This window comes from Anabrus simplex, chromosome 5 (assembly GCF_040414725.1).
Source record: "Anabrus simplex isolate iqAnaSimp1 chromosome 5, ASM4041472v1, whole genome shotgun sequence".
In the NCBI taxonomy this organism is placed as follows: Eukaryota; Metazoa; Arthropoda; class Insecta; order Orthoptera; family Tettigoniidae; genus Anabrus; species Anabrus simplex.
Window position 1 is genome coordinate 364641347 of NC_090269.1, and position 17817 is coordinate 364659163.

At 36.9% G+C, this 17817-nt stretch overlaps 1 protein-coding gene across 1 annotated transcript in view; it reads right to left on the reverse strand.

The window, feature by feature from the left end:
* LOC136874123 (activating signal cointegrator 1) overlaps positions 1–17817 on the reverse strand; it is a 109032-nt gene that overhangs the window by 27497 nt on the left and 63718 nt on the right. The window contains exons 7-9 of the mRNA XM_067147681.2: positions 14983–15146; positions 8397–8551; positions 4205–4386 (exon numbers count right to left, since the gene is read on the reverse strand). Coding sequence (XP_067003782.2) covers positions 4205–4386; positions 8397–8551; positions 14983–15146 — 501 coding nt within the window. The remainder of the gene's footprint in view (positions 1–4204; positions 4387–8396; positions 8552–14982; positions 15147–17817) is intronic.

Here is a 17817-nt window from a genome sequence, read left to right on the forward strand (position 1 = left end):
AACTCCCAACAGGAAAAAAGAATCTAGACACCACTAGGAGAAGAAGAAGATTGAAGACGGGAGTGTAGCAGCAAGTGGAGAATTAAAAGGTCAGTCTAATGTTGATCAAAATTTGTGCTTTCTGATGCCAAAAAGACAATATTATCGCTCAAAAGGCGCCTAAAAAATGCTAATCGAAATTTAAATTGAGCTAGATCCAGTCTAAACTCAGCAAAATCGAGAATTAATTTATTGGAGAAGCAGGTTAGAAATACACAGTTCGAAACTCTTCGATTGAGAAGTGTTTAGTGAACCATTTGGCTGGGTACGTTGTTAAGCACTCTTCTAAATTTATTAAGTGTCGCCCTGTGCCCATTCTCTACGTGATAATAATCATAGTACATTTTCAGTTCTCTCTGAAATAAAAGACTACGGTTCAAGCAATAATGAAATGTTTTTAACACGCCTTTCAAAAAGTATATGTGACATTCTTTTCCAGGCTGAGAAAGTATTTAGTGAAAAACTGAACTCAAAATCGATGTGGAGCGAAATATTTTTTGATTGTATCGATTCTATAGACAAAATTTCAGTTGATCCTTCAGGTGCTGACTGTTGTCTTCACCATGTTATGGATATAATCTCCAGCCTTGTTTATCATTATCTGAAGTGCCAATTTTTCTTCAGAGTAAAAGAAATCTGGCGAGATTTACAATCTCGAACATCCGCCAAATCTTCACGCAAGCTTTCGAAAGTCCAGTAACCGACAAACTGAGATGGTAAGTAGAGTATTACCTTTAAATAGTTCATGGGTGTTTTTTTAATATGCTGGGAGTTGTGTTATTTATGTATATATACACTCGAGTAACTTGTGCTTTTCGCAACATGTGATGAAAGTCGTAGCTCTTATTTCCGTGTATGATATTTTTCCATTGTTCTCTGCCGTGGTATTTTAATTGTAATCTCTCAATTTTTTATAAAAGACAGTGTATATACTTATCAGTTACGGAGTAATACGTTTCCTGTGTCACCATTCCTAAGACCAGCTGATAGGTATTGTGGAGCTACCAAACTCTAGCGCTGCCTGGCGGGGCGCGCCTGAACTCGACGAGTCATCACACTTGGTTCTTATATTCGTCATGGTATCATCTTCGTCATGCAGAGCGAGAAACAACGAGAAATGTTGGGCATCGCTATAATCTTACATGAAAATGCTAGACCACACATAGGCAGACACAGTTACCCGTTATTTACAGCATTGGGGATGGGTGGTCTAGCCACACCCTCTGCATTTCCCCGATCTTTGTCCTTGTGACTTTGATCTTATTCTTAATTGAAGAAGCCACTATGTGGGAAACACTTTGCCAACACACAGGATATTGTAACCTCAATTTGACGTAAATTAGTGCATATTATCAAAACGCATGCAGCTGGTGGTATTGTCTGTCTTCTCCAACGATGGCAACGAACTGTGGACAACTTAGTGGCTTCTTTGAAAGAAAATGTATCAACCATCGTCAAGAGGTGATGTGTTTACAAATGCTGTTAAACACGTTGTACAAGAATAAACCAATGATTTAAACATGTTGTATGGCTATTGGATGTTAAACAGATTGTACGAGAATAATACAATGACTTACAAATGTTATATTGATGATGCTGAACAGGTTGTACAAGATATGAGAATAAAACAATGATTTCAAAATGTTCTATTTCACCTTGTGCTCTTCCACAGATTCCTACATCTATATTCCATGAGGTGGCAACAATACGAAGGTCATACAACACACTTTCTAATGTATATAATTAATTTAGTGTGTTCGCACAATGTCGAAAAAAATTGTTGCCATGATTTATGAATAAAGTCTCCGTGGCTCAGACGGCAGTGCGTCGGCCTCTCACCGCTGGGTTCCATGGTTCAAATCCCAGTCACTCCATGTGAGATTTGTGCTGGACAAAGCGGAGGCTGGACAGGTTTTTCTCCGCGTACTCCGGTTTTCCCTCTCATCTTTCATTCCAGCAACACTCTCCACTATAATTTCATTTGTCAGCCAACAGGCTTCAGCAGCCGGTACAATTCCTATCCTCGCCGCAAGATGGGGGCGTCATTCATTCTATCCCTGACCCGGTCAGTGACTGGAAAACAGGTTGCAGGTTTTCATTTTCATTTACGAATCACCCCTCGTAGTTAGACCTGTATGTGGATGTACTAAGGGTGCTGATTTCAAAGCTAGCATCAATTTTACCCTGTAAGTCAGTATGGTACAACTGTCAGTCTGAGAGTCACATCCAGACTAAGCAGACAATTTAACAAAGTAAGTTATTGGTTTTGACATTGAACCAACAAAGACAGGTCTTATGCCAACAAGGGATAGAACAGGGCTAGAGGGAAGGAAGTGACCGTGGCCATAATTAATTGCCTGATGTGAAAAAAGGAAACCACAGAAAACCATTTTCAGGGCTGCCAATAGTAGGATTCGAACCCAAACCATGCACCACTCGCTCAGTTAGTTTTTATTTATTACCTTCTCTGAAAGGCATGAAAATCACTAGGCCTTGTGAACCCAATACTATCAAGGTCAGAAAAGAACCAGAGCTGACCAAGAGAGGCCGGCTAGGAAAGTTGAAAGTGAGGAGCCTGACACAAATAAGTAGAAGCAATCAGCTAGGAGCACTGTGGTCACCAATACATTCTTCTGAGTTCAGAGTCCTCGGTACTCCCTTGAAACACCTTTCACGACCGGCATGGGATATCGTGGATGTATTCTACTGTCCCCATCCACACGGGGATCTGTCATAAGAGGCTGCCCATTGACAAATTATAACCTGTCATTTTACATAAGCCATTTTACTTCTTCCCTTGTGATACGATGAGTCACGCAAGTGTAAAATATTCAGCAGCAGAATCAACTATTACTAAAAAGATATATCATAGAGTAATGGAAATGATCAATACAGTAACGAGATATATTTGTCTTAGAGGGACATGGTGGCATATCATGTTCCAATCCTGATGCAATGTTAATGACTTTAAAATATTATATTTTTACAAATATGGTATTGAGTAAGACTGAACAATTTTAAAGGAGTAATTTTTAAATATGCTTTAAAACTCAGTTAATACATAAAACAGTTTTCAAGAATATGCAGCTGTGTGTAGCAGGTAAGTTTTCTCTCCAAATACTCAAGAATAACTTACGAATACTGTATGCTTTTTTTGCTTTCCACGAGTGAAAACAGATGAATATTTCAATTCATGCATTTAAGAATATAATCTAATATTCATCATCATCGTCAAGTTTCCACTCCAGTTTCCTGGGTGTGGTTTACGAGCGCTCTCCATTTTAGTCTATACCACTGCTCCTTTAAGACTTCATCCCAGTTGATTACTTTGGATGTGATATCTTCCTTCACTTGGTCCAGCCATCTCCTCTTAGGTCTTCCAACATACGTTTGATGTGACCAAACCATCGCAAACGTGCCCTAGTTATGGTCTCCTTCAGGGACTGATTTATTCCAGCTTGTTCTCTAATCTTCTCATTTCTTACTTTGTCTTTCCTAGTCTTTTGAAGCATGCTTCTTAAAACTTCATTTCTGAACCCTGAAGTCTGCTGTCATCTTTTTTGGTAGTTGTGCATGTTTCCAACCCATAAGTCAATATAGGACAAAGTATGTTTGAAACAGAGTTTGTTTAGATCTTAGTGGCACTTGTTTATTCCAGAGCAGATATCAAACTTGCTGATAGAATTGACTGGATTTCTGAATACGGTTATTTAATTCGAGCTGTATTCTGTTGTCACTTGATATTATGCATCCAAGGTACTGATACTGGTTTACTGTTTCCAATTGTACACCCTCCAGCATTATATTATCTTTACTTCTCTGTCTATTAACAGACATTGCAGCAGTTTTTGTAGCGCTTACTTTTAGTCCATATTTTTTCAGATGATCATTCTGGACGTTCAGCCTTTCCTGGACTTCCATCTCGCCATTTCTCCTGATAACTATACCACCTGCAAAAGCAAATGCTTTAAGATCCTTGTTGGTGTTCTGCTTCACTTCTTTTATGATTTCATCCATGATGGTGATGAATAGTAATGGTGAAGGTGCACAATCTGAATATTAATACTGAAACACACTTTAGACATCTTCAATATTTGAAACACTGATCTAGTGGAATGTACACTAAGTTAGAAGTGTTATAAAGAAATTGGAATCATTTACCTACACTTTAATGCCACGCACAAGTAATGATGCCCACGGTTGGTCCATACTGAGACAAAATCCTTCATCTGACATCTCCAAATACTCCCTATCCTGGATGCGGCTGTGAAGTCCACGAAGAAACTGATCATCATCCTTATTACTCCTGAACTTTGCTGGGAATACATTGTTTGCTGATTCTTGAAACTAAAGGAACAGAAGTTAAAAATTACATTATTGACAATAATAGCAGCATAAAAATGATACAATATTTTTTATAGACTAAAACAACAGACATCAAGCTATATTATATTCACACATGCAACTTCAAAATATTTTATGACAGTACATGATGAATAATTTATAATCATATTATATTAAAAAATCTTAACTTGTTTTCCGTAAACCTAAAAATGAGAGAGACTCTTTCCTAAAGTTCTGTACTGTAACAAACATTGCCCCTTATGCAACCCATTCCCTCCAATTCCCTTACAATGACAGATAGCAAGATGTCTAATCATCACGAGGACGAGAAAATAATTTTCCTATTTCACTTTGATGGTGGAGAAGATGACGGCGCTGAAACATCTGATAACGCAATAGGCAATTTACCAAATGAGTTGGCCATGCGGTTAGGGTTGATAAAGCTGAGAGTTTACATTTGGGAGATGGTGGGTTCGAATCCCACCATCAGGAGTCCTGAAGATGGTTTTCTGTAGTTTCACATTTCCACACCACGCAAATGCTGGGGCTGTACCTTAATTAAGATCATGGCCACTACCTTCTCAATCCTAGTCCTTTCCCATCCTTCCATCGCCAAAAACCTTTGATGTGTTAGTACGATGTGAAACCCACCAATATTTTGATATCTGAAGCCATCTCTTTTCAGTCCTAAGTTAATTTTTAACTGTTAGGTTCTTCTGCCTGCCGAAACTAATCTATACGTATAACATAATACTTTTTTCTGTACATTGCTGGAAAAAAATGGTATTTTTCTATTGGTCATGTCCACAGAAACAAGGAAACGCACTGTTCAATTTTCCGTCACCTCTGCCTGCCTGCATGTATGTATGTATGTACGGGCATCAAGAGAAAATGGCTGAAGAGAATTTAATGAAAATCAGTATGTAACATTGGGGAATGAGGCACTGTAATCTAGGCTACAAATAATTTTATTCACGCTGAGTGAAATGGTAGTTTAGGGGAAGGCATAAAATTTAATTCTTAAATATCTGTTATTTAGTGGCTATGCTATTAAGACATAAATGATCGGGAATTGTATTCTCTATAACTTTTCTTATATAGTAGTACTTTTTGATAGGATCAATGACATAGGTATTTAAAAATTAAATTTTAGACCCCTTCCCCTACTCTTACCATTTCATGCAGCGTGTATAAAATTATTTATAGTCTAGACTGTAGCGTCTTATTCTCCAACTTAACATACCGATTTTCATTAAATTCTGTTCACCTATTTCCTCGTGGTCGTCGCTGATATGAACTTGGCAACAAAAATCGAAATTCATGAATTTCTCAATTATCATAGCTGGTACAGTAAAAATGTATAAGGCGTAAATGATTGGATATTTAGTTCTATATAACTTTAGTTATGTAGTGTTTATCAATAGGACCACTATTGTTTCGAACCCCACTTTTGACAGCCCTGAAGATAGTTTTCTGTGGTTTCCCATTTTCACATCAGGCAAGTACTGGGGGTCTAGGTTAAATACGGCCACAGTCGCTTTCTTCACATTCCCTGTCCTATCCTATCGTCACCATAAGATATGTCTGAGTCAGTGTGACATTAAAGAATTGCAAATAGCTCAGTATATACAATTTTGCCACTTGCGACACGGTCCGCCATAATTTTTTAGAATCTCACAAGTTCTTCAACTATACTGCTCAAGAAAGAAATTTGGTCACATCTTTAAATGTCCCTAACTACATTATATGAATCCATAATGGCATGGGGATTGAACTATTATGGCAGTGAAATCAGATGTCCCGTTTGTAATGGAAATGTTCCTTCATTTAGAACCTGCCCCATTTTTGTCACAAAAACTTAACAGGGCACACAATTATTCCGGTTTTTTCTTGTCTGCACTGACTGGAGATAAAAATAATATCTAAAATTCGAAAACAACAAAAATCTGAAATTGGAATAGTGCTGCACTATATTGGAAATTTGCCTTAACTATTATCTTATTTTTTATGATCAGGTAAATTTCTCATCAGGATATGGTGTATTTAGAAGGTTATGGACAAGGAAGACATAGTTACAATGTGGCAAACTTAGCCATTTTGTAACTAAATCAAACTATTTCTTTTTTTTTTTTTTTCATTTTCTTTAGTAATAGAACATTCAACATACATTAAGTTAGAAAAATACAAGACTGCGAGTGTAACTCAGCTGAAACAGATTTGCAGCCATCTACATCTTACTAGGTTCATACAAGAACTTATTAAATAATGCTCCACTTGATGTCTTTATTTTGTGAATAAAATATTGTTTAATCTATTGTAGAATTACCTATGTGTAGGGTTATTCATTATTTCTTCTGCATTCACAAGAATTATGATTCAATATTTCACTGACCCTATGAAATTTTGTTGTTAGAATTTGCTTTACGTTGCACCGACACAGATAGGTCTTATGGTGACTGACGATGGGATAGGAAATGGCTAAGAGTGCGAAGGAAGAAGCTGTGGCCTTAATTAAGGTACAGCCACAGCATTTGCCTGGAGTGAAAATGAGAAACCAAGGAAACCATCGTCAGGGCTGCCAACAGTGGGGTTCGAACTAACTACCTCCTGAATGCAAGCTCACAGCTGGGCGACCCTAACCGCACGGCCACTTGCTCGGTCCTTCAAGTCATAGTGGATTGTGCAGACTGAGGCAGGCAGCAGGGAAAGCAGTTGTAATCGAATGAAGCCACTTGTGCACTTGCTCTGCTTCAAGAAGGCTCCTCACAGAGGTGCACTGCCAGAATGCTGAGGGTTGCTCAGAATACTATTTGGTATCTGTGGAAATGTTTCCAGGAGACTGCAAGTGTTTCCAGGCACCTTGGCACAGACCGCCAAAACAAATCCAGCCCAGGGCAGGATCGTTTTTTGAGCCAGGATGAGTAGCTCAGTCGGTAGAGAGCTGGCCTTCTGAGCTCAATTTGCCAGGTTCGATCCTGACTCAAATCAGAGATATCTGAAGGTGCTCATATGTCAGCCTCGTGTCAGTAGATTACTGGCACGTAAAAATACTCCCATGGGACAAAATTCTGGCACCGTGGCTTCTCTGAAAACTGTAAAAGTAGTTAGTGGGACGTGAAACCAATAAATGAGACATCAAAAACCAAGGCAGTAAACCAACATCCGAATATCCCAAAGTTCTGGCTTTGTGTAAAATGTTCAGTAGATGGTCAAGAAAATCATAATTATACACATGCAAAGTGATTTTCCTGTCAATGATTGGCACAACAGCTAATTTTAAATATGGAAATAATATATTATTTCTAGTCAAATAAATATATGTAGGAATACTGAAAGGCACACACTAACATGCCAGAGCAGAAATTGGGAGAAATAGAAAGAAAAGACAAAAGGATAAGGACAATCTCTACATCTTCATGTACTGCCATCTTCAAACAGATTGGGTCTCTCATCAATTCCAGTTCTTCCACATCCATTTCTTCTCAGCCCTAATAAACTCATTTCTGGTTTCCCCGATTCATCAGGAGGGCAAGCTTCAACTCTCACTGAAGGCCCATCTTGACAGATCTGCATTTATACTCATCTTTATCATTTTATATCTTCCCTTTTCACGTGTTCATCTGGCTTTCTTCTTATCATACACTTCCCATGTCTGCATGGAAGATCTATTCCTACTACATGTTCCTTTCAATGTTCTCATATTTCTTGTTTTTTCTTCTTAGAATCTGTTTTACGTCGCACTGACACAGATAGGTCTTATAGCGACAATAGGATAGGATAGGCCTAGGAGTGGGAAGGAAGCGAACATGGCCTTAATTAAGGTACAGCCCCAGCATTTCTCTGGTATGAAAATGGGAAACCACGGAAAATCATCTTATCATCTTTAGGGCAGCCAAGAGTTCCTAACTTTCTGCCTGGGACTTGATTTGCAATTGTTTGTTCCTTTCCAGTACTTGTATTATTTCTACAGCATAGTTTGCTTGTTGCAACTAAAGAACAGGAATAAGACTTACAATTGGTGCTTCATAAATGATCTCTGGATTTACATTACTATCTTCTGGAATATGCCTGGAAGGTTTGTCGATGTCGTTTTCAATCTCCTTCAAAACACTCTCAATAGCTTCAGTGCTGTAGAGATCTTCTTCAGGTTCCTCTATCACTTGTCTGCCTACAAAGATCAAAAGAGTTACAAGGTACAGATATAAAGATTCTTGAAATCAACAATTTCATATTTTAATAATATTTAGAAAGTTAGAAGAGCTGAATATTACAATGAAGCAAATTGAAAATAGAGATTAAAAAAGGATTCTCAAGAACAAACAAATAAGATAGTCATTAAACGCTGTACAACACAAACAATATGTCATATCTGATGAAGAAAGGGCAGCCAGGTCAGCCAGAATGAAAAGGTTTTGGGAAAGGAAGAAGATGATGCAAGCTAAATCTTCAGTTAATTCTTTGTTAACATAAATGTATTTGGGTTTGATTTAAGTGCTCCAATGTGGGCGTAAACTATGTAAATAAATAATAATAAATAATAATTTAGAAAGTTAACTAACAGGTAAGATAAAAATAAAAAATACAATGAATGAGCTTATTTCTGGAAAATGAAGGAGGGTTGGACCACCTGGAGGTACCAGTTGCCTGTAGATGTTACTGAACTATGACTGGAGTAGGTAATCTGAAATGTTCAAGAAACTTTCTAATTTCATGATGTTTTTCCAGTACCATCATGGGATCGCCTAAGCTAAGTATGTCCCTTTCCACTCCATATTTATCAGCACAACTCAACTAACACACAGTATGTAGTTATCATACATATGAAAATAATACCCGTAATTTCTTTTTCAAAATTGGGCGGTGAAAAGTTGGGGTGTGGGTATTATTTGCTGAGAGTTTGATACAGTGTTCCTGACATACAGAAAGATGGAAAATGGTACTTTTCCACCCACTCTATTTCCGCCACACGTATGAAATGTGCCGTGTCACTCACATGGTAGGCCTAAATAGTATAACGTGTTTAGGATGTCTCGAGTGAGTTCTCGATATAGGCCGTTCTCGACTAAAGAAAAGCTCCACATTATTATAGAAGCAGAGCAAACTGGTAACCGTGATGCGCGAAGAAAGTACAATGTGAATCAGAGTTGCATATGTAATTGGAGAAATAAACCTTGTCTTAAAGAAAGAGAAACTGTTGGGCACTTCATGGACAAATAGCAAAGTTTCCATAATTTTTTGTTTTTTTTTTGTTTTTGTTTTTGCTATTGGCTTTACGTTGCACCGACACAGATAGGTCTTACGGCGACGATGGGACAGGAAAGGGCTAGGACAGGGAAGAAAGCAGCCGTTGCCTTAATTAAGGTACAGCCCCAGCATTTGGCTGGTGTGAAAATGGGGAACCACGGAAAACCAATTTCAGGACTGCCGACAGTGGGGTTCGAACCCGCTATCTGCCGAATACTGGATACTGGCCGCACTTAAGCGACTGCAGCTATCGAGCTTGGTTTTTCCATAAATTGAAAACAGGATATAAGGAATATGCAACTGGAAACAGACAGCTTGGATGTGCAGTTATGAGTAAAATGTGTCGTCTGAAAGATATAGCAATAGCAAGAGTTAAAAATTACAGGTTGTAAGGCTAGCCATGCATGGCTAAGCCATGTTTTTAAACAAAAAAAACTTCAATTTTCCTAGGAAAATTAGCATTGCATGATGTCTTCCAGCCAATTATGAAAAATTATTGTGAATTTCCACAGCTGTTTTCAGTTTGCACCAGAAATATTTGGGTTATTCTTGTAAAGTGGCAATGCAGCTCCAACGTCAGTATATTTGGAAATACTGCTGGAGTATACTACAAACAAGAAGGGTGGTTGTTGTTTTTTTTTTTTTTTTTTTGCTATTGGCTTTACCTCGCACTGACACAGATAGGTCTTATGGCGACAAAAGGGTGAGTTCAGCACGGTAATCAAAACAAGAGGCAGTGAGAAACAAAGGTGTACCACTATGCTTTGTGTGAGTGCAGATGGGAGAAACCTAGCCCCTTGTCATCTTTAAAAAATGTAGATCATTCCAAAAGTAGCTGTAAAAAGAGTTATCATGACAGCCCATCCTAAAAGGAAATTCCTAACTGTAGTAAATTTTTAGAATTGCCAATCAAGAAACTCTTATCTGTAGTAAATTCACTGAATTTATGCAGCATTATTCCTAGTGGAGACATTTTATTAGGTTATTATTTATCACTAAAAATAAGGTCATAACTTTTATTAAATTCCATACTTTATTTCATCAGAATTATTAACAAGCATTTACTACTAAAACACAAAAAATACATTATAAGATGAGAGGCAATACTTCCACTCCCTCTCCAATGAAAAGAGTTAATGCCTGCAACATTCACCTACCTACAACCCTCCTCACCAATACACAGAACAAAGTTATTGCCTACAGATCATCATGTTCCACTTTTTTGCATTAGCGCTTAATGAATCCCACATGAGGCTACTTTGACTTAAATGTCTGGAATGTGGGTTAGGATATTATCTATAGTAAATTCTCTGAATTTGCGCATCATCTTCGCCAAATGAGACCTTTTAGTAGGCTATTATTTAACAGTAAAAATAATGTCTGACAAGACACTCTTTAATTCAATCCCTTACTTTTACTTCATCAAAATCATTAACTTACATCTACTCCCAAATACACAAAAATACATTATAAGATGAAGAAGCAGCACTCCCCCACCCTTCTCCAATGTACACAGTTAATGCACACACATTCCCATCCCCCACCTACTTTCCCTCCCCGTACAAAATTTCTCCTCACCCCCTACTCAGCTACCACGACCAAAGCTAAAGAACAGGCATCAGTCCAAACACAATAGCAGCTAAACCTTGATCAAAAATCGAATCCCATTCACAATCTCAAAGAAATTCAGGAAAAGACTAACATTATTGTTGATATCATAATAATTGAGAGAGATATTAATCAAAAAAACAAGCAAGTCTACTGCAACATGCAATACATGTGCAGCTCCTCATCCTTCAACTCATTCCCCTCAGTGAACATGATATCTGAGGAGTCCCCAGACAGTGCTAAGGTCAACATCAACCCGACCTGAACAACTTACATACAAGGCTGGAGGAGAGAAAGTACGTGTTGCAACATTTTATTTAATAACTCTATTTATTTTTAATGAATGTTCTTTTTCATTCTCAAACTTCGTATTTTCCTTTAGATACCACCTCAACATATTCATACATCATTCAAGAAAAATGAAACTTAAGTTTCACAATGTTCCTTCCAATCATTTACAATGTATTTTCAATAGGGGTTATGTCAGGACTATGTGTTGACCAGTCCAGGGTTTGAATCCCAACTTCCTGCAGATATTGCACAACACAGCAAGCAGTATTGGGACGGACTGGAAAGGAGAGTTCTTGTGATCTACAGAAGAGGTTTCCAGATGGTGACAGAATTTTTTAACAAGATTGGGCTCTTAACCATACTTGAAATAAAGTGAAAAAGTTTTTCAGAGAGAACACTATTTGTGTCTTAGAGCGAGCAAGAAACCCCCTTGACATTAATCAAATGAAAATTTGTGGGCTATTTGTAAAAGGAGACTCACAAAAAAATTGGCGGTAGGCTGTCACTATTGTAATAGCCGAAGGTTTTGAGGGTTTCGTAGACTCGCTTATTAGAAATAAAAGACAAATACTATGTGGACAATAAATTTTATTCAATAGAATGTAGTACACTTGGAATGTGGATAATAACCCAGTGTAGTACAGGTCTGTGATGTGAAAAATAAGGAACATAATTTAAAGAGTTTGGGAGTAATATCACAAGTAAAAGATCAATAAATTAACTGCACAATGTGCTCGGATAGTTGCTCGGCACAACAATCAAATTAAAGTGATGCCTTTTCCATTATTAAATTTGTTATTCTACACAAATGACCACAATGTATTCACAAAGACAGCTAACCCCCAACTGAGCGCACAAGTCAACACATCGCCATCTTAAACAGAGAATGATGTGACATCACATATTTAGCATAAATTACGCCTTACTTTGAAGTGTTATTTCATGAAAACTAAGTTTCAGATTTTCAACAGGTAGCCTCCTCTTTTACCTGTCAATTGAGACATTAAACATAATCATAAGTTAAATACTCTTGGTGATATATGTGTTCTACCCAAACACTGAAAGCATCTTACAATTTTTCTTTCCATGTACCCGTTTTCAAATGTAAGTCTATGTTAACTTGATTGTTTTACAAAAATATGCATGATAACAGTCTCTAATTACAGATATGTGCTCAAAGTTTGCAGGATCTATGCCAAATCATGAAAAGTATCTCTAAAAGCAAGTAGAAGGACATATTAGCTATTAATACAAAGATTAAAGGTATGTGTTAGGTGAGGAAGTGCACAAAATTTAAAATGTGTACGTTATTGAGATGGTCCGATTACTTTGTATGGGACTGTAGTTCTTGGTGCTTGGAGAAAAGAAGTCATGACTTAGAATGTGTCCTGGATCCCAATCCCGTAAGAATAATTCACATCCTGCCTTTCTGGACCACAGAGTCACTCAGTGATAAACTTGGATATGATTACCAGAATTTACACCATGAGCTACAATTAAGCAATAAAACAACAATTATAAAATAAAACAGAAAATGAGATCTTTATGGGAAACTGATGGGATATATTGACACATTCTTCTCCTTTTAAGTCAATGGCCAATGGTAGAATGAGAGCCTCATTTGTTTTGTGATGATGATAAAATGAATCACCCTTAATAAATAACATAACCATTTTCTTAACATATCTATATATTATAACTATAATCTGTCAGCTTCATTGTCCGTATTGATGAATTAAGAATGCAAGTATGAAGAATGAGATTTCCACCTAATCAATACTTTATTACAAAATGTTTAAAGTTATCTACAATGAAACAGTACCGGTTTCGACCTGTAAAAAGGTCATCATCAGCTGTTGGTGAACCTGCTTAATAGCGATTGTACATAGAGTCTAAGCCCCATATTGTACCATATGTATATATCTTAATAGTAATATTATATTAGAATAAGGCATTCTTGTTAAATTAGTTTTAGTAATGTTTTATGTACAATCGCTATTAAGCAGGTTCACCAACAGCTGATGATGACCTTTTTACAGGTCGAAACCGGTACTGTTTCAATGTAGATAACTTTAAACATTTTGTAATAAAGTATTGATTAGGTGGAAATCTCATTCTTCATACTTGCATATCTATATATTATACAAAATAGGAGTTTTGTCTGTACATTGCTCATAATTTAAAAAGAATGGTATATCTGTAATGGTCACGGTCGTATCTACAGTAACAAGGACATTTACTTTTTCATTTTCCGTAATTTCTGTCTGTCTGTACGTATGTATGTACGCGCATCACGAGAAAACAGCTGAAGAGAATTTAACGAAAATCAGTATGTAAGGTCGAGGAATAAGTCACAACAATCTAGGCCATAAATAATTTTATTCACACTGAATGAAATGGTACTTTAAGGAAAGGCCTATAATTTTATTCTCAAATATTTATGTTATTCGTGATCCTATCGATAAATACTACATAACTAAAGTTATATAAAATTAAATGGATTTTTGCTGCTAAGTCCATATCAGTGCCGAGTCCCGAGAAAATGGGTAATCAGAATTTAATGAAAATTGGTATGTAAAGATGGGGTATAAGGAACTACAGTCTAGGCTATAAATAATTTTATAAGATACCCTAATATCATAGAGTCAAAAGAAAACTAAATGTGAAGGCCTACAATATAGAAAGCTCATAAGATAGATCAACATTACATTGACCACTATTTGTTGTGATGGCTTTGTGTCTTCTGCTGCTATTCATCTCAGATAGATGGGATTACTGCTACGTATCGAATATAACAGCCTGACTGAATACTGGCAGGAAGTAGCTGGGGAAATAGATCTCGCTCTTCTTTAGCATGCCATTTCTCTGCTTTATAAATTTTCTGATACTACTGGTACATAACACACTGGTTCCTCACAGCCTTCCAGCTATTCACTCCCTACTCTGAGGCACTGATTGGAATGAATAGTGTGCACATTTAACAGAATAATGGCAGAGGAATGTTCACGGCTGTCTGCGGCCTGGTCATTCCAGCTCTGGAACTTTGGAACTCTTAGATCGGCACCGTAGTACTGTTTGTTAAAAGCGAAAAAATGTGTGTTTTTTCATTTGATCGAAGTATTTTATATGATAACACTGCTTTTAATCGCCACACTCCTACTGATGTCATTGTAATTACCTATGTTGACTTCAGTTGGGAAAACCACAAAGACAGACTTTCTGAGAATTCCGTAGCGAAGCACGGGTACATCAGCTAGTTTTAAAATAAAGTTAAATTTAATCTTGTAATATAAAGATCAAGAGAGAATAGAATGATGTAATATGACTCAGCAAGACTGAAGATACTTATCTACAAACCTTTTTAAGTAGCTTTACTTCGTTTAGACACATCTTTAGAATCTTATGTAGCATAACATTGTGCAACATTATTTAAACAGCCTTATGCAGCATACTCACCAGCAAAGTCTAATGTAACTTTCCTATCCAAACGAGATGCGTGACGTTTGGCTTGTATTTCTTCTTCCCGATGCTTTAGTTTCTCTCTTTCAGCTTTTGAGAGCCAGACTGAATTAATTGCAAAGTAATCACTTTCATCATCAATCACTTTTGTTCTCTTTTCACTGTAAATTACAAAGAATAAATTAAATACAGGCAGCAGAGATGAAATTCCTAAGAGGTACCGAGGGCAAGACCAGAAAGGATAGAATTAGAAATGAAGAGGTAAGGAAAAGGACAGGAATCATGAAACTTCAAGACAGGATAGAAACAACAAAGCCAAAGTGGTATGGACATATGATGAGAATTGGAGAAGAGAGTGTGCCAAAAAAAGCTTTTTCAGAGAAGTTAACAGGAAAGAGACCAAGAGGAATGACGCACGTGCAATAAACTGATATAACCTGAAAACAATATTCTCTCACCCATGGGAAAATAATGCAAGTATCGAGCTCAAATTATTATTATTATTATTATTATTATTATTATTATTATTATTATTATTATTATTACTTGTAATATAACTTATATCTATGAAGTGTTTACATCCATTTAGTATTGGTATTATTATTATTACATCATATGTACATACGACACCCAGGACTTGTTCAGTTGGTTTTTGAAGGAAGTGTAGGTGGTAAGAACGGTAGGGGTAGACCAAGGTATGAATATGACAAGCAGATTAGAGCTGATGTAGGATGCAATAGTTACGTAGAAATGAAAAGGTTAGCGCAGGATAGAGTGGCATGGAGAGCTGCATCAAATCAGTCTATGGACTGATGACTCAAACAACAACAACAACAACAACATGTACATACGATACGATTGCGTCGTTTGTGAATTTATGTCATGAAACATACACTGTATATGGCCATTTATATCAGTTTAATTAATGTAAGAACCTGTATATAATTTATTCTTACCTGTATATATAATTTGTAACCCACTACAAAATTGTGAAACACACTGTAACTTCCAGAACGGCACTACACGGTGGTAGAATATTCTGCACATTATAATCATGTTAGGCACTCTAGAATTTACGAGAAAATGTATCTTTCTAGAAGCCTGGCCAGGCACCGATACAAGGGACGGTAGAGAGGAGTTATTGTTCAGTAGAGTTATGAGTTAACAGGTTATACTTGTGACCACGTGTTGTGACATGCTTCTAAGCAGTCATCTGTTTCAGCTGTGTTTTAAGGTTGCAATCTCCATGTGCAGTGATAGGGAATTGTCAAAATGGTGGTTTGTGATGTGAGTGGATTTTTTTTTTTTTTTTTTTTTTTTTTGTGACAGCGGGGATTAAGGTTATGTGTGTGTTTAATTTGTAAATAGATGTGAATAAATAACTGTACCAACTAACAGCATTTCGTGTGCATCTTTGTAGATACATTAGGAAGACCCTGAAAGAGGTGGACAGATTCAGTGTGGGAGTGCATAGAGAAGAGGGGAGGAAAACCAGAAGATGTACTTAAAAAGGGAGAAAAGTGGTGGAGAGACAGGCAGCGATGGAGGTACTTGATTCACAACCCGACCCGGGAAGCTGGAAACGAGAAATGAAGATGATGAGGAAATGAAATAGCTCATCCAATTGCTCAGCATCATCATGATTATGACTTATGACAAGCTGGATTAAAGTAATTAGTTAAGAGTTCAGCTCCTGTGCTCAAGGTTTTGTATTCTGGCTAAGGCAGCTGGCATTTCATGTAGGTACTTTAAATGTGACAGATCTATATCAGTAGATAAAATGATACAATGACATATCAGTACAAAATTTGACACTTTGGAGACTACCTCAGTTACGACTTAACCGTGGGAAAATGGATAGCTTACCATGGTTAAGCTGAATTTCTGTTGCATCAAGCCTGGTTTTGAAATTTGTGACTTTTTACAATGGTTAAAAGTTAAACGATTGTGAGTGGTTAAGCAGTTAACTGAGACTTTAAGGCCTACATACGCTATGTAATCTCACAAGTAAGCTGTATATTACATGCCTCAAAAGTGTCGCGATCCGATTTAAAAGTTTGCCGGTCGTGACTGAGCGATATAACCTCAAATTGCATGCACCCAAAGTGCTGTGATGTTATTGTTAAAATGGATTTGGCACCACATCATATATCTACAATATCTTGAGGATGAAGAACAGAGAGAAAGAGACTGTGGTATCCTTGTTACAATTAATAGATGACCAACTCGAGATCAAAACTCATAGAAATAATCCTGTTTTGCCAAGAAGTAATCTAAGTCAGTGAGCATTTCAGTTTCAAATACACTAAAATCTGGCATTGTTGTTTACCCTTCCTTTTCCACATTGGCTTATAGTGATAACCTAACAAAAGAAAATTCATTCATCTTAGAAATGAAGGGCTGTAACAGAAGATAAAAATGCCTACAATGATGGGTGACAAGGAAAAAATGATTATAAAACTTTTTGTATACAAGTGTTAAATAATTCAAATAATATTCATCCTAGAAAAAAAAAGCTGATAATTCCAGACAAAACGTAAACAACTGGAAATTGGATAAATTAGACACACACAACTGTCGAAAATATCACTGTCTTCTGGATAAATTAAAGACAAGTGACTGTCAAACTCATCACTGCCTTCTGAATATTACTTTGAATTACTTCTGAGGGGAATATTAGCGAGAAAAACGAGCATCAAGAAACCGTGATCAGCAATGGTGCAACAGATTAATGACAATAACACGGCAAGAGTTTGACCACAGTATCGTGACACCTGATATTTACCGAGACTGGTGCACCTGGGCATAACTTTGTGTTTGTTTTAAAATGGA